The following is a 23655-nucleotide window of genomic DNA, read 5'->3' as shown; positions in this document are numbered from 1 at the left end:
TTAATCTCTTCCCGACAACGCCGAGGCTCGCCGGGCACTTTGATGGATTACATTGTCAGAGATAAAGTGAGAGAAAAAAAAAAAAGAAAAAAAAAAAATCTGCTCCCGGTTTAGCGCTCGGCATCGCTTTGTTCTTTATAAGCGTGTTGATAAAGCACTCGTTTCAAAAGGGATTTACAGTAAATAAAAAGTGTCCCCCGCCGCACGCTATCAAACATCTGCATGCGGAGCGCCGCTGCTTAATGGTCTACAGCGGAGAGGAGAGAATGCTGAGCCGCTCGGGAAGCAGATGGAGAAATCTCTTGAGTTTACGAAGCGTCGTCAATTATGAAGAGGCGAGGTCACTATGTTTTTTTTATTTCTATTTTTCCGCCGATCATATATCCTGTAACCGAGATTGATTTTCACGGCCGGGAATGACATCCATATTGCTCCGCTCAATAGTGGATGTAACAGTAGCCGTCAAATTATTATAACACAGAAAGGGAGGCGGTGTGTTTTGCAATTTTATCCTTTTCCTGTTTCGATCTCTCTTTCTCTGGCAAAGAATTGGCTTTTTTTTCTATACATTTTTAATTGCTTTTCTTGGGCCTGGGCGCAATAATGAAAAAAACGATTTCTGGCGTCGTGGTTTGGATCGTCGACAGCTAAAAAAAAACCCATCCCACGCATCCTCACGTATCCTCACAGTAGAAGACGGGATGAGACTTGTGCGTTCTCAGAAAGACTGTAATGGCGAAACCCAAATTTTGGCCGAGGAATTAGCCTCGTATTATTTCACCGACCGAGTCCTGTGGACCGGCCTTTGTGTGATTTGGGAAGCGCACCCAGCGGAGCGTCCCTTTATTACCACGGACACCCGGGCTCCATTCGGATACTTCCAAATGGATTGTTCTGCCGTCCTCCATTTGGTCTCACGCTGATTCATCACGGTGGCAAACTATTAATCCTAGAAAACACGGACCTGCAGCTGGGAACGGTTTAATTTCAAATGCAGAATAACACGTTTGTTATCGTCCGCAACGCGTTAAGGCCCATCATCTGGATTCTTCGGCGCTCAACAAAGAATCGGAAAAAAAACAAAACGAGAGATAACCGCGGTGCCGTAAGCCCCGGGTTTTCCCCCGTAGCTGGCTGCCAAATTCCATAGCAGCATGTCCCCTAATTTGGTTTTTCCACAGAACAGAGGCTGGCCCGGGTCTCTGTGCACTAGACAGGGCATGGGGTGAGAGCGGCTGCCAAGTGCGTCTCTCCCATGGGCTCGCAGCTGCGCTGTCTGGTCTCTGGTATCTCCGACCGCGATCTCCCGAGACGCCGGATCCCCTTAACTCCACCAGCGCCGCGCTCACATCCTGGACCCCGCTCCGGAAAAAAAAAAACAAAAAAAACCCGGGCGCCCTCGGAGATCATTCTCATTTTTAAGTCTGAGGCCCATGTGTCGTCTCTGTGTTTCTCAAATGAAGCGTTTGACCCCGGCCCCGTTTTTCTTTCTCAGCCGTCTGTTGTCCTAACAACCCGGACGCACGGGGAGCTCGGAGCGTCCACGTGGTCCCTCGGGGGAACGGCCGCATCCCGGCCCCGGACAGTCTGTTCCAAGGTCAGAGCGCGCGCGAGGCCATTACCCGAACGACGCCAGCGGCATCTCAATACCGCGGCACAAGCTCACACTGTGCTTTTCAACCGCTGGTTGGCCAGGTGTGCTGCCAGGAAAAAAAATTGAAGCGATCTCGCGTTGCCAGATCAACGGTCAAAACAAGCTGAAGTTTCACCATTATTTTTTGCAACTATTAGTAGTGATATTATCAATAAGAAAGAAAAAACAGACAGATAGATAGAGATGCTGATCTAAGTTGAGCCTAATGAATGAAACCGGGCCTAGTAGGCTTGATATCCACGTCATCCAAAACTTGCACCCATTCGTCTGGAATACGAAAAGTCCTATCAAACTCAGCAGGGGCCCATATCGGAGTGGTGGTGGCACCGCGTCCGGGTGCCACCGCGCGGAGATGCCGCTCTCACTTTGAAACTGAGTTCAGAGGTGAACGGAGTGTCGAGGTGCCAACAAGCCTGTGGTTGCTGGACGCCCCCTTTTTGTTGCATGAATCCTCCCCAGGCGGCGGCGGTGACGCTGTTCGTAACGAGCGGGAAGGACGTTGCGGTGCGGGAATTTGGGCTGGTGAGGGCCACTTTTTGGGGGAAATAACTGCGCGTGAGCGCTGCCTCTGGGACGGATCGGTTTCCCCCAAATGAGGCAGCATCTTGATGAGACGATGCCGCTGCTGGCACCGGTGGTGCTGGTGGTGGTGCCGGTGATGGTGCCGGTGGTGCTGCTGGTGCCGGTGGTGATGGATGACTTAATGCTGAACTCGAGGATCAACTGGGTCCGTGGATGGAAGTGAAAACGCTGACAGACATGAATCTTCCGAATCTGCTGAACGTCTTGTTTTTAGTTTTCGTTCTGTTTTTTTTTGTTATTTTTTGGGTGTTTTTTTTTTCTTCCTCCTCCTCCTCTTTGTGTTATTTCCCCCCCGGGAGATTTATGTGGCAACAGCCTTGAGGGGGGAAAAAAAAAAAAAAAATCTTATCTCTGTTTCTCACGTCTTGTCAGTGGTTTCTAATAACAAACAAACAAACTAATATAAAAAACGAGGGCGGATTCGGGACGGGACGTAGACGGGACTTTTTTTCGGAAAACATGTGGCGCGAAGGTGTTCGAAGGGAAGGGAGTTTGGGGGTTGGGTGGGGGGGCGTGCTTTTGAGTAACTGCTGAGTAAGAGGGCAACAGCAGTGGAGTGGATGCAAACCGGCGCCAAGTTGTGTGTGGGTCATTGCTTTTACTAATGATGCATCGGGAAAATAAAGTGGATTTCATTTCACTCGCCATCTGCACTTGGTTGTGTAGCGGAATGAGAGAAACCTGTTGAAGTGGCTCCTCTGATGTATTCCACACCGGAGGGACGGCGGCACCGGGAAGATTCTCCGTCCTTTTGCCTCCTAAATATAAACAAACTGGACAAGGACTGGCGGTCAAAGGCGGTGCCGTGAAGTCACGATCAGAATCGACGATCGACTCCCATACAAGCACAAACGTACAGTAAAAGAGGAAGAAAGTATATGTTTATATGCACAGCGAGTGAATCCAACGTGACTTGGGTTGTACCGTTGAAAATGGGAAGGTCGCCATTTGTAATCGAAATCCCTCTTCCGACATCCAGCCCTTTCCCGGCCGCCGGGGTCACGGAGGCTTTCTGTGGACAATGTACAGAGGAATCCCTGAGGTCGGCAGAAAAAGCCGGCGTGGGGACCCCGGAGACCCCTCGTACCTGGCAGGGGATGCGCTCGTTTTCCAATTAGCTCCGGATCCCCACCAGTCATGGCAGTGCTTTGTTTCATAGCGTGGAATTGAAGTTGTGTTTCCTGGGCCCAGGGGTCTCTTCCAAACCCGTGTACAGACTCATAAACAAGGGATTGGCGCGCACTTGCCAACCGGACCTTCATCTGGCCGGGGGTCAAAGGTTAACAGCCAGCTCCGTTTCCCAGCTAGGCTCAAAATGCCCCATTTGTGGGGGTGTCGCCCTCCCTCCAAGAGCCTGTTCACATCTCCTCTGCTTCTTTTGGCGGCCTCGGATGGAGATGAAGCCTGGAACCAGCCAGGTGACTTTGCGAGTGCGAATGGAATTTGAACAAATGCTATTTTCATCCGTTAGCCATCAAATGGCGGGATCTGCCAAGTTCATTCGGGTCGGGAATTGGGCGCGTCTCCGCAGCCAAGATGAGCCCGCTTGAAGGGCGGCGGTGTAGAAAGTCGATCTCATGTGTGGATTTCGAGGTTCGACGACATGCCCAGACACGACACCGGCAGGCGGCGAGCAAGTCGGGGGAACAGGATAAACGAGGGCGAGTTCGGAGGTTTTTACGAGCGCGCACGCCCTTGGTAGTGTGGCGCCGGGCTCTTGGGTTCCGCTGGAAGCCGGGGCAGACGGGCGGCGCTGGGTCCGCTACATTTGGAAGGTCACCGGTGGGATATCTCCTCTTTTTTTTTTATTTTTTTTTTATTTTTTATCCCCCCCCCCGCCGAGATTTCTCCACGACATCGTCGACATCCCGGGTCAGCCGCGTTGGACGGAGGAAGGTGAGGAAGTAATCCGTCGCTTCGGCGCGCGAAACGGCAGCGACAAACGGGGACATGCATAAGCAGCAAAGCACTGCGTGGAGCGCCGATGCTGAGGGGGCTTGTCACATTCTTGCCAAAACATTGCGGTTGCCGTGGCAACCAGGATGGATGGAAAAGCGGTTTAAGTCTCTCTCTCTCTCTCTCTCTCTCCCGGCTCTCCGTCCGCTCCTCACAACTCGGCCTGCCATTAAATTGTCTCTGCTACAAAGCAGCTCTGGAGAATACAGAGCAGGACGCATATGTAACTGTGATTTATGCTCAACTAAGCACTCAAATTACAGTGTAAGTGATCCTCCTCTGAAAGGGAGGCCAACACATTGGCAACCCCAATGAGTTGCCAAAAAAAACTCCTACCGCGTCTAATCCTCTGTATTCAAGATAGACCTCCCTTATGCTCTCCCTCCACTTGAAGAATTAACCTGACATTCCGTTAATCCTACAATTTGTCCACTGCTTCATTATCGGAGGCCCACAAGACGGATGCCAGGAAGGAGATAAAATGCCGCTTCGTTATAATTAAGATGTCCTGCTGGCCCGTTTTTTTTTTTGTTTTTTTTTTATAAACTTCCTCCGGGACGCCCGCCGCGGTTTCCTAAACCTAATCTCGTTGCATCGGGAGCCGCCTCGGAGATGCCGTGAAGTTTCGCCATCCGACTCGTTAATACATCTCTCTAATTCACACGCCCCCCCGGCGGTCGCGGGCCCATTCCATCCACGTCCGGATCGCCGTCCGGGAGGACGCTCTGTGCAAATCTGAGTTTCGTTCTTTGACTTTGAACTCCAGCCTAGAAACCAGACGTGCGGGAGGCTCCTGGAAAAATTCACAGAATTTAGAGTGAATCAGGGACCCGATCTGAGGAGCCGTCAAAATAACACGCGGTGAGGCCTTTGGCTGACTCCTCTCTGACTGGAGAAGCTGTTTTGGAGTCTTGTGTGTTTAACAACCACCGGCTGATGTCTGTGGAGAGCTTCCCGGGAAAGCCGCGAATCTCCGATTGTGCCGGGGCTACAGTACTCAAGGATCTGCGGGAGATGAGGGATTTGAGGGAACGCATGATTTGTTATGTCTTTGGGGGGGGCGCGCGGGGAGGGGGGGGATGTAATTCTTCCTCAAGCTTCACTTATTTTTAGAGTGGGAGCGTTTCAAAAGTAAACACGTTTTCACTGGGAAAAAAAAAAAAAAAATGGGCTTGGGGATCCATCCGTCCTTGAGATTTCCTAAATTAAAAAGAGTTTTCTCTTTCGACTTAACAGCAAAACATCAATTTACATACTGTTTTTTGGAGTCAACGGTGTCAGATATGCAAATTTAACAGCCCAACTAACCTTTCCTTACAGCAATATGCAAGTCTATTATTAGTGCCCCAAGATATCAAATGCGGTGACACGACAAGTGGGAGTTTCCCACTATTTACCTGTTTGCAGCCATGTTTTTGATGCATTAATACTGACCTACATTACAATATTAGGCCAGATTAGACCATAAGCTGTAAATTTAAAAAAAATTGCCGGATGCTTGCAAGTCAGATCCCATGTATATACAGTATTTATAGTGTGGTGTATCATTACGTCATAGCTATACATTGTACAAGTTCTGTACATTAAACACCACAGAACTACACATTTATGTTTATTTATTTGTTTGTTTGTTTGTTTGTTTATTTATTTATTTATTTATTTATTTATTTATTTATTTATTTATTTATTTATGTATTATTATTATTATTATTATTATTATTATTATTATTATTATATACTTTTGAATTATTTTGTTGTGTTTTTTTTTAAGATATTTAAAATCTTCATGCTGTTCAATCAAGTGTTGCGCTTCACAAAAGTTCTACTCAAGTTTCATAAACGATTTGAACTGTTTACGTTCGGCTGCTGGTTTTCCTCTAACGTGGCAAGTTATAGCCACTTGTTTATGAGCACTCCCATCTCTCTTTTTTCTGTTTTTTTTTTTCTGTTTTTGCTTTGGGGCGGGGGCAGCGTGCAGATGTGTCGTGAAGGGTACTTTTATGCTTTTGCGGTTCCAGCTCTGGCGGTTTGCCGACTTGAAATTCACTGTGATTGGTAAGTATAGAGCGGAAGTTCTACAGATGTGTCAAAATAATGTCGAGGGCGTTGGTGGCGCAAGAACGTGCAACTGGAAAAACATACTGCCCGTTTTCGGTTTCAAACGAAGGGGGTGTGTAGTCTAAGAAGAGTCCGCTCGGCTTTGGAGATCAACATTCATTCAAAACAAACAAGTCTCAGCCCAAGACATTCTTGCACTTCGTTGTGTGGGCGCTGCCATTCTTCATCCCTCCATTGCTGTTTGTCCTCCCAATTTTCCGGGAGCCGTTTTTTTTCTTCTTTTTTTTTGGGCCCGAGCCATTTTTCCGGCACACGAAGGGTTCTGAGACATTCCACTGGAAACAGTAAACATTCCTTTTGGATTAATTACCGACGGCTTCACCCGGGTCTGTCTGCCGCCTGTCAGGAGGGGTGGATTAACAGCAGATTGAATTCAAACAGCTCCCTTGTCAAGTCCGATAAGAAGGGGGTTGAGGAACATGCTCAGGGACAGGTGCCGGGTGAACGCCGGGCACATCACGCGGAGGGAACGGAACGCGGCGCTGGGAAGGCCGCTCGAGGTGGACGGTTTCCGACGCCGGCGTCCGTCTCGGTCCGTGGCCGATTGTGAATTGCCTCGTTAGTTGTCCGTTTTCATCCCGCAGACGACCGCGCCCCGTGCAGGACGCGGACGGTGCGTTTTCAAGGTCACAGCCTTGGGAAGTGACGCGCTTGGCAAGCCGGTTTGTTTTCCTCCCATTCTACTTATCGACATCGACAAGGCCTCATTTGCCATTTTGATAGGTTTCTATCTGGTCTTTTCGACACCACGTTCTTTCGCAAACACACCGCACTAATGGAAATGTAGTGAAGAAATGTGCAGATGAAGAGGACTGATTAGTTGAATATCTTGACCTAAAAGTTCACCATAGGGGGACGCGGGCGGAGCATCAAACCAACAAACTGTGATCAATATCTGCTCTTCTCCCCAGTGCATCTCTGCCCTTAGACTATGAGTGGGAAAAAGTAAAAATCCCATCAACACTCCTGTAAAGCCATACACCAGGCTTGGCCAGGTCTTGGGCTTGTGGTCCATCCCATTTGGTCGATTTGGTCCAGGAAGTACTGGGCACTGTGATTCCATGCTTCTGAACCAAGACCTACATACAGTAGTTGAGACTGGAAGACCTTTTTTTGGGATCAGAAGAAAATACCACAAAGGGACAAGTGAAAAAAGAGAAAGCTGAGGGACTCATAGGGGGTCAAAAGGAACACCGAGTGTCTGCAGGTTTTAGATCATTTACAACCCGGAGAGATGTGCGGTAACCGCGCTGTGGAGTTTGGACAAATCCAAGAGCACTCAGCTGTCAGAGCAACCGGCGCGGCGCAGCCCATACCAATTTAGGAGGTCCGACGAGATCCCCGGCGTCGTTCTCAGACAGGTGATAACGTCGGGGGTCCTGGTCGGAGCGTTTCCAGGTCCTGGGAGAATTGGAACGGCCGGGACAATAAAGCGCGTTGAAATTGCAAACCAGGAATTCACAGCTGAGGCTTCCCACGGGGTTTTAGACCTTGGCGTGTATGGCGTGTTCGGTTTTAAAAGCGGCGTCTTTTGTCTTCGCCGAAGCACAAAGGAAAAAACTGGCCGCACGTCGGCGTTGGAAACAGCTGATGGGAGCCCTCAACATCAACGACGGTGTAATTGGGATGGTTGACGGCCAAGCTTGTCAACGGCCACCCCTGTTCCTCCCTAAATCCTGCTGGGAAAACAAGCCAACCGATCCGTTTGGTGTTCGGCGGGTTTCACGTCGGAAGGGGAGGCTGACACCTCACCTTTTGTCTCTTTCCATTTCTCACACCGGGTTTCTATTTTCTGCCGAAAAAAAAAAAAAAAAAAAAAAAAAAGCCACTTAAGTGCTGACGTGCTCAATCCTTCACCGGAGCCCCCGGGTTTCTCAGATTAAGGGGACAGTAAGGTGGGGATGTGGGGCCCCAAGATATTTAACCCTCTCCGGTCTGTGTACGTACAGTAAACCGCACAAATCACTTACCGCTGAGTCATTTTTCCTCGCAATCCACTTCACCCCAGCAAGCCTGTTTCTCATTGTTAGCCAGACAATATACAGTCAACAAATTAATAAACGATGTTTTGGAAGATCCTCAAACATCTCATCACGAGGCACGAAAGAATGATAAAAGAAGAAATATCAACATGAGTCACTGAATAAAATGTTGTGGGAGGGACAGCAACAGAGGACCCATAACCCATACAAATAAGCAACTGTTATAACCTGAAGATATAATTTTTCACCGGAGTATAAATATTTTCGAACCTGAGATAATAACTTTCAGTGGTATGACAAATCCCATCGAAATTTGACCTGATAAATGATGCACTGGGTACTGTTGTGTTCGGTCTACGTGCCATGCCCTTGTTGCAAAGCCCCAATAGAAAAATGTCCCCAATGGGCAGTCCCCTCAAACCTGAACTTCCACCTCATTCGCTCCATAACTCCTTGAATATTTATTGTAGTAATATGCTCCTCTCAGGTTAAAAAATTCATCATCTACGTACAGTATATTTAAATGTGAGTTGGGGCCAGCCTTCCCACACGAGGAAGATCTGACTTGTCTGATTTCTATTCCTAATTATTTCTGGCCTGTTCCAACGCGGTCCAGAGGGTGTTTTTGCAGCGCGATCCATTAGCACCTATCAATAATTCAAAGCGTGACCAGGGCTCCTCTGCTTTTCTTTATGACCCCCCATCATAAGCAGTTATATTCACCTTGGATGGAGCCCCTGGCTGAGGCGGGCGGGCGGGCGGGCCTGCTTTGCAAATTATACCGATGAATAAAAGATAGGATGGGGCAAAGTGCTGAACCAGTGCCTCCCACTTTGATCCCTCAGCCTTGGGGGGGCTGCTACGAATCCCCCCCACCCCCGCGCAGTGGAAAAGGAGGCGTCCCGACCAGACGCTCTTCGGTGGGGTGGGGTAGGGGGTCAGGGCCCGCGGGGTCCGTCCGTCTGTGATCCGCCGAGGCCGGTGTCCCAGACTTTTCGGGTGGAATTAGATTCAGCGGTGTGTGTGTGTGTGTGTGTGTTTGTGTGTGTGCGGCCTGGCGAACGTAAATAAATGGCTTCTCCCTCGGGGCGATGTGACGAATGAGCGCCACGGTGAATATTGATCCCCCCCGCTGGTCCTACACGGATATGATTTACATCGCCGGGTTTGGCCTCCTTGTCCTGCCAGTGCCTCCGGGGCTGGGATGGGACGTGTTGGACGGGTCATATGGTTCCTCCCTTATTTCAGTTATCAGTCGAATCGTTGTACATAACACAGGCCCCGCCGCCACCGCCATCCCATGCTTTTTTCTTTATTTTTTCCCTACCTGCTGCTAATCTGTCACAGGGGTTTTTCTCTCGCGCTCTCGTAAGGGTTCATTTCATGCCTCGGCGGCGTCCTTTCAACTCGAAATGAGCATCGGCGGAAGTAAGCATATCCCTTCAGGATATATTTACTTCCGCCAACGATTGCTTGAGATTCGGTTTATTTTTTTAATTAGACGCTTCCAAGGCGTACGGTGATTCGTTGAGAAAGCTCACAGCGGTTCGGAAACGTCCGCAAATAGGAGGAGACAGCGACGCAGGAGAGTGTGACACCCCCCCCCCCCCCCCCCCCCCCAAAAAGCAGGCCTGCCGCCCCTCCACCCCGAGGCTCGCCCCGGCGGGCTCCAGCGGAGTCACATGTGTGGCCGTTCCCACGGCGGTGCCACCCGCCCTCTCCCGCTGGCCTCGGGCTGAACTTTGATTACCGCGAGTGGCCTTGTGGAAAAGCAGTGCCTCTCTTGGATTGACGCGGTGGGGGTTGGCTTGAGGACACCCGACCGCTCCGTGGGCCGGGGCCGGACGGGCCGAACCGGACCGAACCGGAATGGACTGGACTTCCCGTGGCTTTTTTTTGCGGACGTGGGCCGACATCCACTTTCACACTCCTCTGCGGAAATGTCAAGAGGTCGACGCGGGGAGGATGTGCAGGGACAGCTGTCCCGTCGAGCAGAACGGAACTGAAATGGAGCTTTTCGGCCCCTGCCAGCCTGTTTTCGGACGTTGAGAGTCCGCTCGTCAGCTTTAATTGTAGATAAAGCCGTTGGCAGGAACTGCTCTGCAGATGTTCTGTCTGAACAGTGTCATTAGATGCGCACTCTTTTTGTGGCTCCTGTGGTATTCTTGAATGTTTGACAATTTTTTAATTTAATATTTTTTTTATTTATTGGTTATCGTTGGGTTTATTGTTTATCCATCTATCTATCTATCTATCTGTCTGTCTGTCTGTCTGTCTGTCTGTCTGTCTGTCTGTCTGTCTGTCTGCCTGCCTGTCTGTCTGTCTGTCTGTCTGTCTATCTATCTGTCTGTCTGTCTGTCTGTCTGTCTGTCTGCCTGCCTGCCTGTCTGTCTGTCTATCTAAATGATGTAAATGAAGTGTCATTTGCGGGGCTTGTTCTGTCAGACAACTTGACAGCGCCACAGGCCTCCACGCCTATTTAAGCAGCCAACCTAATAACTGCCACCTGCTTTGCTGCACTGTTGCGCTCCCTTGCATCCACCTGTTGGGTTCTTCTAACCACCGGGGGGGATTCAAGCCCATCACTCCTATATTTCTGGTTCACTAAGTTTGCCAGATGATGAGCAGTGGAGCCCAGGTGCCAAACTCAAACGATGCATAATTGTGATAATTTTAAAGTCAATCTGAGATTGTCGGTCAGAACTGGTCCATAAGTATTTGCGTCATAAGCTGGAGGAGTTTTTCAAGTCTGTCGCTTGATAGGTAATGAGACCACAGTCCTCCACAGCACAAACGCTCAATGGACAAAATGTGCCATTTTATTTTCAAGGTCTCCCGGGTCCCCTCTGCGCCGTATTTCAGTCCAATCCTTCATCTCAAGCCGTCTTTTATTTTATTTTATTTTATTTTTTTGCTTCCTCTACACCTCCGACGGAGATGGCGGGTTTACAGAGTGAGTGTAGTATGTCATGTCTCTCCAGCGCTGTAATTACATTACGCGCTTCCACCGTGATGCGCTCATCTGATCTCTCTCCCGCAAACCGGAAGAAACCCCAGCGCTCCGCCGCCCTCCTCACATACGTCAACGCCCTGACAGAGAAACGGGCTTTTATGGGTAAATGAGCAGTCTTGCATCGGCGTCGCCCTCCGCGGCTCTGCGGGCTCAACTTTTGAACTTTTGATCGCGACCCGATTACTGTCCACGTGCTCCGGTTCGCGGACTGATTTGCGATTTTGCATCTTGATTTGTGGATGATGTGTCAGGAAGTCCGTCGGTAGCAGATCCTGTGTTAGATTTATGTTTCGCTTGTAACGTGCGAGGGGCCTGCTTATTGATTTACGCGTCGCATGCCGGCGCAACTCGCTTTCTGACAAACTTCTAATCTGCCTGTTGCACCGGCAGATAAGCGAGGCTTAAGCCGGCGGGCGGCGCGAACGGCGCACGACTTAAGCGAGATACTCAGTGCCCATGAGGAGACTCCCTTGAGGAACGACACGTACGCTGAGGCATATTGTCCCCGAGAATGTTTTCAAAAGAGCTTTCGACCGTGATTTCAAAGGGGAAAAACAAGAAGGAAAATCCTTTTTCACTCTAAATTACAGTGGTTAGTTAGTGCTTTATCCTGGCACTTTTTTTTTTCTCTTGCCCCCCACAGTTCTTAAACGAATCAAACTGCGCGGACCCGTCTGTCTGGATTGTAATGAAGCACAATATACATTAGTAGCTTTTTATTTCAGCCCCAGAGAGCTGGCACTCTGCTTGGAATGATTCCGGTTCGGGTTGGTGGCTGGAGTTTTCTTCATCATAATCTTAACCTGTCAAAATGCATGTGCATACATATGAGGCCTTATTTGAAAGGGAATCTTCTAGTTTTTGAAATATAGATAGACCTCTTGGCCATACCTGATCGGAGCTACTTTTTTTAGTTTGTGGTGTCACTGGTGTCCAATGACTTTTACTCACTTCTCTGACACTGGAAGCCATGCTGAGCACTTTGATGACATGGAATACGCTCAACCCATTTGCCAGTTGAAGGTATTTAACCCTTCCTAAGTGGTTAGGGGTTCAATTGATGCAGTGTTGTATTGCAATACTGTGCCATAAATAAACAATGAATAAACATTTTATATATTATATTAACCAGCTGAAAGTAAAATAATAGTAATTTATTTCAATAATGCATGATAAATAATAGCAACAATAAATAAATAAATACACAAATAAACAAACAAACAAATAAATAAATAAATATATACCTGGCAGCTTTGAAATGCACTGAATAAATATACTATATGATTGATTTCTGATGATGTTGAAAATCTCTTCAGCATTCTGATGTCCTTCAGTCGCACAGATATCACGATGCATGTTATCGTGGCAAATGTATTGTTATGGTATCATATCGGACAGAGAGTTACCTGGTGATGTGGTGGTGTTTCGTCCCCCACCCAAGGCACGAATTTGTGTGGAAGGTGCCAAACGTTGATACATGTCCAGTAATCAACATACGGGGGACTACATTTCTTTCAGCATTGTGTGTGTGTGTGTGTGTGTGTGTGTGTGTGTGTGTGTGTGTGTGTGTGTGTGTGTGTGTGTGTGTGTGTGTGTGTGTGTGTGTGTGTGTGTGTGTGTGTGTGTGCGTGCGTGCGTTTGTGTGTGGTGTGTGTGGTGTGTGTGTGTGTGTGTGTGTGTGTGTGTGCGTGTGGGTGGGTGTGTTTGTGTGTGGGGGGGGGTGTCTGTATGTGTGTGTGTGTGTGTGTGTGTGTGTGCGTGTGTGCGTGTGTGTGTGGGTGTGTGTGTGTCGCACCCTCACACAATACTATGGCGGCCTCCTTGTCTGCCTCCCGCATCAAGCGGTGTGGGCCTGTTTGATTAGTGTCAAGGTATTCCATCACGGTTTGACAGTTGGCCAAAAAAACAACAAAAAAAAAGACATATTTGTTTTATAAACGACGCGGACCTGAGGAGCCGCCGGTCTCTGGGTCATATTCAAGCTTTTCTGACGGATTTGTTCAGACCCGGCTTCCCCGGAGAACATTTGCTCATTTTCTTCCCCGCCATCTATCAAATACGGTCGCTCTATCCGTCGGTCTGTCTCTCCTCCTCCTCCTCCTCCTCCTCAAATTCCTACAGCCTCGGGCTCAAGAACCTCATTGACTCCAGCCTTGATGAAGGACACACAAACAGTCGATCGGGTAAGTGCTCAAACACAGAGGAGCGCCCGGCAAACGCACGCTCATTACCGCCCGCCACGAGCTCGCCGGCTTTATTACCCAGCGTGCAGTTCTGAAAATATGGGAAAAAAAATAAAAATAAAAAATGAAAAATAAATCTGTCCCTCCGTCTGGGACATTATTACATAGCGGTGGGAAAACGAGGGCCAGAAATACTGTGTTAAGGGTAATTTACTTTACAAAGAATCACTGCACATTTCATTGTATTATTATTATTATTCCTGCTTCGGTATCAACAGTGTGTAATGACTTACAGATGGAATACTGTGAAACTCAACCCGTGCCACTGCACATCTTGATATCCACCCTAACCCTAGTATGAGATGGACATGCACCGACTTGTGTTACGCAATTTCTTACAGGGAAGTGTTGTACGCGGAGGCTTTTCCACTTGAATTGTGGAACTTTGAAAGGATTTGCGAAGTCCCCCCCCCCCCCAAAAAAAAAAAAAGCTTAAAAAACGACCCCTCCCTGCCCTCGCATTCTACACATTATTCCCCCTGGTGGATCTTTTTCATTCTCAAAGACAAAAAAATGCAATTACAGCCCGGCCTCTCTCGTTTAGCCTTGCAGGTTTTCGTGGCGAGCCCTTTATTCTTTTACTTTCTTACTTTCTCTCCCTCCCTCTTTCTCTCTCTCTCGCTCTCTCTTTCTCTTTCTCAAATGACTTCAGGTCTCAGTCAGTGCAAACTTTTTTTTTTTTTTTTTTTTTTCGAGGGAATGAAATTCAGCCTTTTTTTTTTTTTTTTTTTCGGAGTCCGGGGCCCTCATTATCCCTGTGCCTGTCACCCTGGAGAGAAACGAGGGGGCTGTTGCCGTGGGGGTACGCACCCCCCCGCAGCTGGAGGTAAATGACGTTTCCCAGCCGTCCCCCTTATCAGCACTCCCTGGCTCTGAGCCGCCGCCGAACCGGGGGTGGGTTGGATATCAGCCGCTGTGAGGACGAGCAATGACTCACTACCCGCACCGTCCTTATCTCATACGGAGCGGGCGTAGCGGCAAGTTCCAGGTATTAATACATGACAACCCCCACAGTTGTGTGCATGTGTATGTGTATGTGTATGTGCATGTGTATGTGTATGTGTATGTGCATGTGTATGTGTATGTGTATGGATATCTAAGGGATAATGTGCAGCCAGCCGGTAGTTAACGCAAAAATAACCCCCCCGGCAGGGTGTCAGGACTTGTATCACTCTGAGGGGGGGTTATTTCGGTGCCATGCCATTGTTCCGACGACCCATTATTCCGAAAACCCCAATGGTCCGAATTGGACCTGGACGACACCCCAACCCTAACCGTCTCCAACCTTATACCTAAACTTAACCTGACAACTCCATTTTTTGGACCACTGGGCTTTTCGATGGCCGACCGGAAAGGTTTTCCCCGCGTACTGCATCGCTGCTTACTAAAATGAAGGAGACGTAAGATTGAGACGAAATATTGATTTATTGAAATATTTTTAGAGCTACTATGCTTAAGAGCTTCATGAATCCAGACGGAGAAATGGTTGCCCTTGCCAACGGTCATTAATAACAGACGGACAGCAGTCATTATTCAGAAATAGCTGAACGATTTTCGGTATTGACCAATCAGAAGCGAGTGTTCTGACTGGTCGAGCATACAGTATATAATATATATGTATATATATATATGCAGTATACAGAATGTCCTCGGCCCTTGCACTCAGTCAGCTTTTTGCCATTGAATGTTTGTAAAGCACTACTCCCTGGCACCATGACGTTGGCCCGGCTCCAGCTACACCCAAAGCCTCAAGGACCAGAGAAGCAATATCATTAAAGATAGAAACCTTCTTTCACCTCTATATACCGGGCCTTGTTTTTTGGGGTTTTTTTTTCTATCTGTATGTGTGAATGTTGGGGGCCGTGTGACTTCAGAGTGAGGAATGCCATTTTGCGATAATGTAATCCCTTCCCGGTATATGTCATTTTCCCGTGTCCCCCACCCCGGAGAGGCAGCCTCCTGTTTTCTGAGGTCGAACCCGAAACCCGCTCGCTCTTATCGCGCCCTCCACATTGCGATTGTGCCGCACGTCGCGGCAGTAGGGGCCGCGGCCGAGTGCTGCAATCACAGATTGACGGGGAAAAAAAAAAACAGGAAGTGCGAGAGGAAGTCGAACTGAATGTGAAATGAGTTTGACCTTGCCCGACCCCATAATTGCTCAATTCATGGACCAACGTCAGGATAACCTCAAATGTAGTGTGTGTGTGTGTGTGTGTGTGTGTGTGTGTGTGTGTGTGCGTGTGCGTGTGTGTGATTGCTTAATGTACAATGAATATCCTGCTCAAAGAAGTTGTGAATCACAGTACTTTGGAAACAGGCAACATTCTTTTTTTCTTTTAAACCATCGATGGACGAAGGTGTTCGATGTCTGGCGTCGTAGTTTTACAGTTTTTATGTCCTCATCCGATTTCGTCGCAGGGTTCAGTTTTGAGTCTCTTCGATCCTCAACATAATCGAAACGAGCCTCGGCACCCATCAACTTTTGACTTTATTTTTTTACTTTTTTCTCGGATCTTACAGCGCCTCGCCGGTTCCCTGCACAAATACAGCGCAGCGCGACACAACGCGACACGCCCGGGCTCGTAATCGTTTGAATATTATTTCCGTGAAGTCGCATCTACGATTTGTTTTGGGTACTGTAACGTCATTAAGGATTTTCTGGTTTCCGGAACGGGAGCAGATGTATAAATCAGCCCTGGATGGGGGTGTGAGTCACACCGTGAGCGCTGCCACAACATTGCATTAATTAAAACTCCGGGGACGCGGTCGCCTTCCTCCAACAATGATGAGCGTGACTCATATTGTATGTATTAATTTGTTTCTCTGACAATTCTGAAGTTGCTGTTTTTGCATAAGGATTGTGGGCTGAGGGCGGGATAGGGTGGGGTGGGGTGTTTTTCATTCAGGTTATGGGAATTGCATCTGCTTGACTTAAACACAACCATACAAAGAACATTAAACAGATACAATTCATTTATATACAAGTTGGATAAAATCGTCATTTCACATTGACAATTTAATACGTTCCAGGTTTCAGCAGCTCACATCAAAAATAATCGGAAATAATAAAAATAGAAAAAGATATGTAAAGATATTGGCAATATACAATGGACTTACTTTTTTTTTAACAAACCTAAAAACAAGAATCAAAATTAAATAAAACAAAAACAGAATAAAAAAATGCAATAAACAATGACTTAAAAATCAACAATAGACAATAGAAATAAATCTTAACAAAAATTTCAACGTTAAGAATAAACAAGAAAACAATTGCCCATATGTACAATAAACATACAAAGTAACAATAAACAATAAACCTGTATCAAAAAATCACATCCTGTAAAAAATGTCAATTGTGCAAGTTTGCAAACATACATACAGTATATAAAAAAAATGTGTACATATATAGAGGGTGTAAATCAAAATTCATAAAACAATATATACATCATTGCGGAAGATGAGATGATGTTTGAAACATAACATTTTGTCGTTCCATTCCACAGGCGTTGGGAGGCGTCAGATGAGTCAAGGCCGCTGTAAGGAACCCAGCATGGACGTCAGCCCGCGGACGCCATTCCAGTTTACACGCTACCGCCAAGCAGCACCCAGCGACTGAGCCCCGAGGGGGGTGGGGGCGTGAGGGAGGGGCCGAGGGCGGCGGCCATGACGCAGACGGACTACAAGTACAGCCTGCTGGACGACTACCGCCAGAGGCCGCTCCTCCTCCAGGTGGACGACGCGCCAGTGGGCCTGTTCGCCGTCCTGGAGCTGAAGCGGGGGCGGGACTTTCCGCCGCCGCCGGCCCCGCCGCCGCCGGCCCCGCGGCGCTGGAGCCTGAGCTGGAGCTGGAGCTGGAGCGCCCTGGGCTGCCTCCGCAAGGTCAAGCTCTACAGCTTCGCCTTCGGCCTGGCCGTCACCTTCCTCATCATGGCGTCCTACATCCTGGCGGGCGACAGGAAGGGCCTGCTCCTCACGCCCTCGCCGTACCACTTCGACCCCGACGCCGTCGGCCCGGGGCAGCCCTTCCCCCTCAACCTGTCCGCCAGGGACTATGCCCACATCAAGCTGGTGGTGAAGAGCATCGCGTCCCGGGTGGAAATCCGCGCCGGGCGGCGGCTCCCGGACCTCAAGGCCCTGGTGAACAGCGAGCCGCATGTGAGCGAACACCACACGGGAGAGAGAGAGAGAGAGAGAGAGAGAGAGAGAGAGAGAGAGAGAGAGAGAGAGAGAGAGAGAGAGCGAGAGAGAGGCCGCTGAATTTTAAACTCATTATTTCAAAACACACCGACTTTTCCATTGTAGCGGCGTCCCCGTGTTTCACGAAGGTTATCTGTAGGATGCAATTAGTTTGAGGACGTGATTCCGCACGGTATCGATCAGGGTCTAAATTGATGGCGGCGTCGTCGGGCGCCGGGGAGGGGGTCTGAAAGGGGGGTTTCTAATCAGTATTCCTGGCCACCGAGGTTCTCCCCCTCGCGAGGTTCAACCGAGCCGCGCCGATACAATTCCCCGATTCATTGCAGTTTTCTAATTTAATTTATGAAGAGATAAAAAACTCGGCCGACAAAAAAAAAAAAAAAAAAGGGAAATCTTCTACGACACTTCATCTTATACCGTGCTTCACCCGAATCGTCCGCCGTTGATTTCCATGAGGGATGGAGCCGCTCAATGTCACCCCGCAGCCGGCCCCCGTGGCCCCTGCGCGCCGCACGCCTCACCTCAAAGCCTGCTTCAATTAATTGCTAATCCTAATGATAATGGCCTGTGCCGGGGCTATTTGCGTCGCACCTAATTTCTTATTGAACGAGCTAATGAATAAGAGAATGTGGCTCGGGGACAATCGATACCGCATCTCGGCAGAAATCCCCACGTAATTGTCCTTAAACTGGCTCCGGCTCACGGACGCAGCGAGTGAGTCATTGTCTGCGGCCGGGGGCCCACCGGCGGCATCGGATCAGCCGCTTTGAAATGTGAGTCAAAATGAAATGGAGTGGGAACGGGATGTGTCTCGCAAACGCGAGCCCAGTCGATGACTTGGCATCCGTCGGCGAGGCGGACGGAGGGTTTGCGCGTGAGAATGCGTCCGGCTGTCCGCCGGTCCGCCCCGTCTTCCGCGGGGTCTTTCGTTTGCGCCGACCTGATCGAGGGAACATTCCGCCTCGGATCCCGCCGCAGGTGCTGTGCCGTCACAACAGATTGACCAAAGTTAAACGATGATGCCGCTTCTACCAAATGCCTTCGTGGTGCGATTACTCATCTTGAGACCCACCGGTTTACTAAACAGTCAGGCAGACGGTGATAAACGTTGTTGTGGGGGAAAAAAAAAACAACAAAAAAAAAGTGACTCATCCGTCTTTGCTTTGCAGATGTTTTCGGTCGTCCCCCGCCAATTTCTGCCCGGCGTCAAGAACCCGTGCTGGTACGAGGAGTACGTCGGAAATATCACCTGGGACCCTTACCGGACCAACCTGTACGCGCGCTACTCGCGGCGCTTCCGGACCGTGTTCGAGTACCTGAGGAACAGTTTCCGGGAACACTTGTCCGAGCGGGACGGCCGGTTCTACCGCATGCGGTGCCTGCCGTACTTCTACATCATCGGCCAGCCCAAGTGCGGCACCACGGACCTGTATGACAGGCTGAGGCTGCACCCGGACGTCAGGTTCACCACCTTCAAGGAGCCGCATTGGTGGACCCGCAAGAGGTTCGGTGAGTCGGTCGCCCTTCGTTTTTTTTCTCCGCACACGACGCATGCCCGCGCGGCAGCCGCTCGGTCGTTTCGTTTCGTCAGGTTTGGTTCGTGACTCGGTGGCCGCAGCGCGGCACACGGACGGGCTGAGATGAACGGTTAATCATTAACAGCTAGGGGCAGGAAGCAGCGGGGCCCCTCCTGGGCGTACCCCGGGTGATCACGGCACATTCTTATTGTTTTCGATCCATTGGACGTTTTCCCCTCCAGGGGAAGCGTGACGTGGTTCTTACATTTTTATTTTTTTGTTCTTATTGCTCTTTTGGATTTTCTTTCGAAACCAAATACTGACGTTGGTATACGAGTAAAAAAATCGGAACGACGCACGTTTCCACGGAAGAAGCCGGCCAGGCGTGGACTGCACATGACGTGTGCTCCACCTCCAGGTGCAGTTCACCGCCGAGCGAACGTTCCAGGACCCCCGCGGCGCCGCGCTGCACCTGAATAAATTTGCCTCTTCCGACCCGGGGAGTTGTTCGCCGGAACATTTGCGAGCTCTAATGGGCGATTTACAAAGTTTTAATGCCGCCTCCATTCACCGGTTTGAATGCTAATCTCCGCGGCCTTGTTGCTCCCCCAATATGCTTCCGCCTTCAAATTCATTTCACATCCCCCCCCCCCCCGGCGTTTCCGTCCCGACGCAAGATGTTCGGCCGCATGCGGTGACGGAGCTCGTTAGCGCGTCAACCGACGGGACCGGTGACACAAGGAGGTGTAAACGCCGCTTAGAAATTCACTCCTGCCGGAATCACCGCTTTGGAGCACGCGCTCGTTCTGAACGGCGGGGGCCTCGTTTCCTTCTCTGCCGATAACGCCGAGTTTATATTCGGGGTTTTACAAATGCTCCTCAGCTGGGGAGAAATGAATGACTATTTCTGAAGGGTTTCATAATGTACATATTTTATACTTTTTACAAGTACACAAAAAAAAAAAAAATGAGATCAGTTGTCTGGGAGTGAGTCTTTATTTCCTCGCGGGAATCAACACGGAGCTCGCTGCCAATATCTTCAGGCTCACACTCCACCTGTAATGGAGTTTGAACAGGCGGTAATTTGTCATTCCTTCGCTCCGGCTGAGAGATAAACTCCAAAACTGGGGAGTCGAGAGAGGGGGCACGCACGGGCACGCACACGCACACACACACACACACACAAACAGACACACACACACACACACACACACACACACACACACACACACACACACACACACACACACCCACACAAACAGACACACACACACACAGACACACACACACACAGACACACTCACGCACACACACACGCACACACACACACACCTGCATGCACACACATACGCACACGCATGCACACACACACACACCTGCATGCACACACACACACCTGCATGCACACACATACACAAACATACACACACACACACACACACACACACATGCACACGCATGCGCAGGCACACACGCGCACACCTCCGTGCACACCTACGCACACACATGCACACACACACACACACACACACACACACACACACACACACACACACACACACACATAGCCATAGTGGGCCTGCGCCGTATAAGATCCACTGGGTTGGAGTGGATTGGAGACATAAAACAGGCCTAAAACATCACATTTTAATTTCCTGCTTTCCTCAATTTAAAAATGTGCATCTCAACTGCGTGCGTGCTTGTGTGCGTGCGTGCGTGCGTGTGTGTGGTGGCCAGCTTCCTTCTGGGCTTGTGTGATTGTGTCGTGGGACGCTCCGTGTGCGACTGTGAAAACAAAACAAAAAAAAAAACAACAACATGGCGACCGCAGGTGGGTCTGAAACCCTGGGGACCGAACCCCCGTTTGCACCGGAATTAACCTCAGGACCTCAAGCCCGAACTGCTGCTCTCAGGCAGATGTTCTCATTTGAAGGGGAAGTGTTAATGAGCATCTCCGGAGCGCGCTTTGGGACGTGACATCGGGTCTGGGGGTTGGAGACCGGACGTAAGTGCAGCGTCGGCTAAAGACCCTGAAAGCCTCGGTGCCTCGTCCATTACGTGCAGGCAGTTTCGGGTTTTCTTTCCTAACTAAGTTAGCAATTTACATCCATGAATAATGGAGGATATCGAACCGCGCAGGAGGACGTGAGCGACTGACACTGTGTGTGTGTGTGTGTGTGTGTGTGTGTGTGTGTGTGTGTGTGCGTGCGTGCGTGTGTGTGTGTGTGCGTGCGTGTGAATTAAATGCCGTGTGGGAGGAAAAAGCAGCTAAAATAAGTGTGGCAGCGCTGCGGCGGTGATCTGCCAGCGCTCTGCTCTAAGTCCCCTCCAATTACAAAGTTAAAAGCAGATTAGATAATGGCGCCGCGTGTGAAGTTCAAACAGGCCACGCACAGCCGTCATACATATGTAAATAATCTAATAATAAAACTGAAACCCCGAATACACACCTCTGAGGCTTTTATTTCCCGTGGCAGAACAGAGACCGTTGCACTTTTTGTTGCCGACGCGAATCTTTAAGGCGTGAAAACAAAAACAACAACGACGACATTAGTCACTTTAGTCATTTAGTCATTTTATTTACTGTTATTTACACCGATCTCATCGCTTCGGTGTCATTTAGACAAAATGTTTTCGTTGATGTCGATTCTTACTTCTATTCCCTTCATGATGCTGTTGTTTAGAGGCTTATTGTCACTTGTAATAAATGTAATGAATAAAAAAATAATCGAATCTAATCTAAAAAGAATCTATGTCTGTCTGTCTATCTATCTGTCTGTCTGTCTGTCTGTCTGTCTGTCTGTCTGTCTGTCTGTCTATCTATCTATCTAGCCATCTATCTGTCTGTCCATCTGTCTGTCTGTCTGTTTGTCTGTCTGTCTGTCTGTCTATCTATCTATCTATCTATCTAGCCATCTATCTGTCTGTCTATCTGTCTGTCTGTCTGTTTGTCTGTCTGTCTGTCTGTCTATCAATCAGTCTATCTTTCTATCCATCTCTCTATATACCTGTCTGTCTGTCTGTCTCTCTATCTACCTATCTGTCTATCTGTCTGTCTGTCTGCCTGTCTGTCTACAACAATCTGTCTGTCTGTCTGTCAGTCTGTCTATCTACATCTATCTATCTATCTATCTATCTATCTATCTATCTGTCTGTCTGACTGTCTGTCTGACTGTCTGTCTGACTGTCTGTCTCTCTGTAAGATAAGATCGTACTTTGTTGATCCCCGAAGGAGAATACATACATATAAATAATAAATATACAGTGTACTCTATCTTCACTCCTACATGTAATCGTCATTTTGATGTTTTCCCAAACAGCCATTCAGTTTGCTCATCATTGCCATGTCCTAACGCACCAAACGTCAGGGATTTTTGAAGCCCTTTTCTTCCCTCTCCCCCGTCGCTGTGCTCTCAGCGGCTTCCCGGCATGTGCGTGTGTTTTCACGGGCTGCGGCTCAAGGCCGTCGGCGGCGTCGGCGGCAGCGGCGGCGCTCAGGACTCTCCTCTCGTCCCCTTCCTCCTTTTCCCTCTCCCTCTCTTCCCCCTCCTTCCGTCGCCGCCTCCCCCCTCCTCTCCCTCCCTTTGAGCTCCGACTCCCCTCTGAATTCAAACATTCAAGTTTTTATTTATTACATTTTTTTTCTTTCTTTTCCCTGCACGCCGCCGGAGAAGGCAATTTGATGCAATATCTGACGAAATTAATAATACCTCAGAAGAGTGAAGAAATGTGAAGCAATTTGTGTCATCGACAAAAAACACTTTGTGAGATATCGGAAATAGCGGTTGCACGACAAAACAGCGCTCGGGGGGGGGGGACGAAAAAACGCTCGCGGATTTATTCATTGTTTTGCTTCTAACGATGTGTTGCCGTTGTCCGGGGGACGAGGAGGTTTACCGCGGCGGCATCAAAGCGTCCCCGGAACTAATGGACACTTGAGCTGTGCCTCATTATCCCCGCGCTGCACGGATTCTTTTTAAATCTCACAATGACTCCCTGTGTCCACCACCGCCTGGTAAATTGTAATTAGACTGCAGGCCAAAACAGCTCGGACGGAAAACAGATCCGCCGATCCCGCATTCAGAGCATTAACTTGACATTGCTCCGTAATTGGAGCGCGCACGGCGGGGGGGGGGGGGGGGGTCAAGGGCGAAAACGGCGGCGCCGCCGTTTTTTTTCCGACTCCCCCCCCCCCCCCCCCCGGGAGACCGCCGCATCGGGCGGGCGAGGATCCCCCTCGGTCTCCCATCAAGCGGCAGCCGCTCGTTTCGGTCATTCTGTGATTCCAGTCGGCGCTCCCAACCCCCTCCATAACGACCCGATACAGACGTCTAATTACCGATCGGCGTGATGCGACTGCGCTTTGTGCGTGCGTTGAGTGTATTTCTGTCCC

The 23655-nt window shown here is 49.3% G+C and overlaps 1 protein-coding gene across 1 annotated transcript in view; it reads left to right on the top strand.

The window, feature by feature from the left end:
* The window catches only part of chst15 (carbohydrate sulfotransferase 15), a 33912-nt gene that overhangs the window by 2563 nt on the left and 7694 nt on the right, over nucleotides 1-23655 (top strand). The window contains exons 2-3 of the mRNA XM_080021435.1: nucleotides 17052-17703; nucleotides 18915-19254. Coding sequence (XP_079877561.1) covers nucleotides 17212-17703; nucleotides 18915-19254 — 832 coding nt within the window. The 5' untranslated portion in view covers nucleotides 17052-17211. The remainder of the gene's footprint in view (nucleotides 1-17051; nucleotides 17704-18914; nucleotides 19255-23655) is intronic.

This window comes from Zeus faber (genome assembly GCF_960531495.2).
Source record: "Zeus faber genome assembly, chromosome: 20".
In the NCBI taxonomy this organism is placed as follows: Eukaryota; Metazoa; Chordata; class Actinopteri; order Zeiformes; family Zeidae; genus Zeus; species Zeus faber.
The sequence above is the reverse complement of the archived record's forward strand: the minus strand, read 5'-3'. Positions and strand labels throughout refer to the sequence as shown.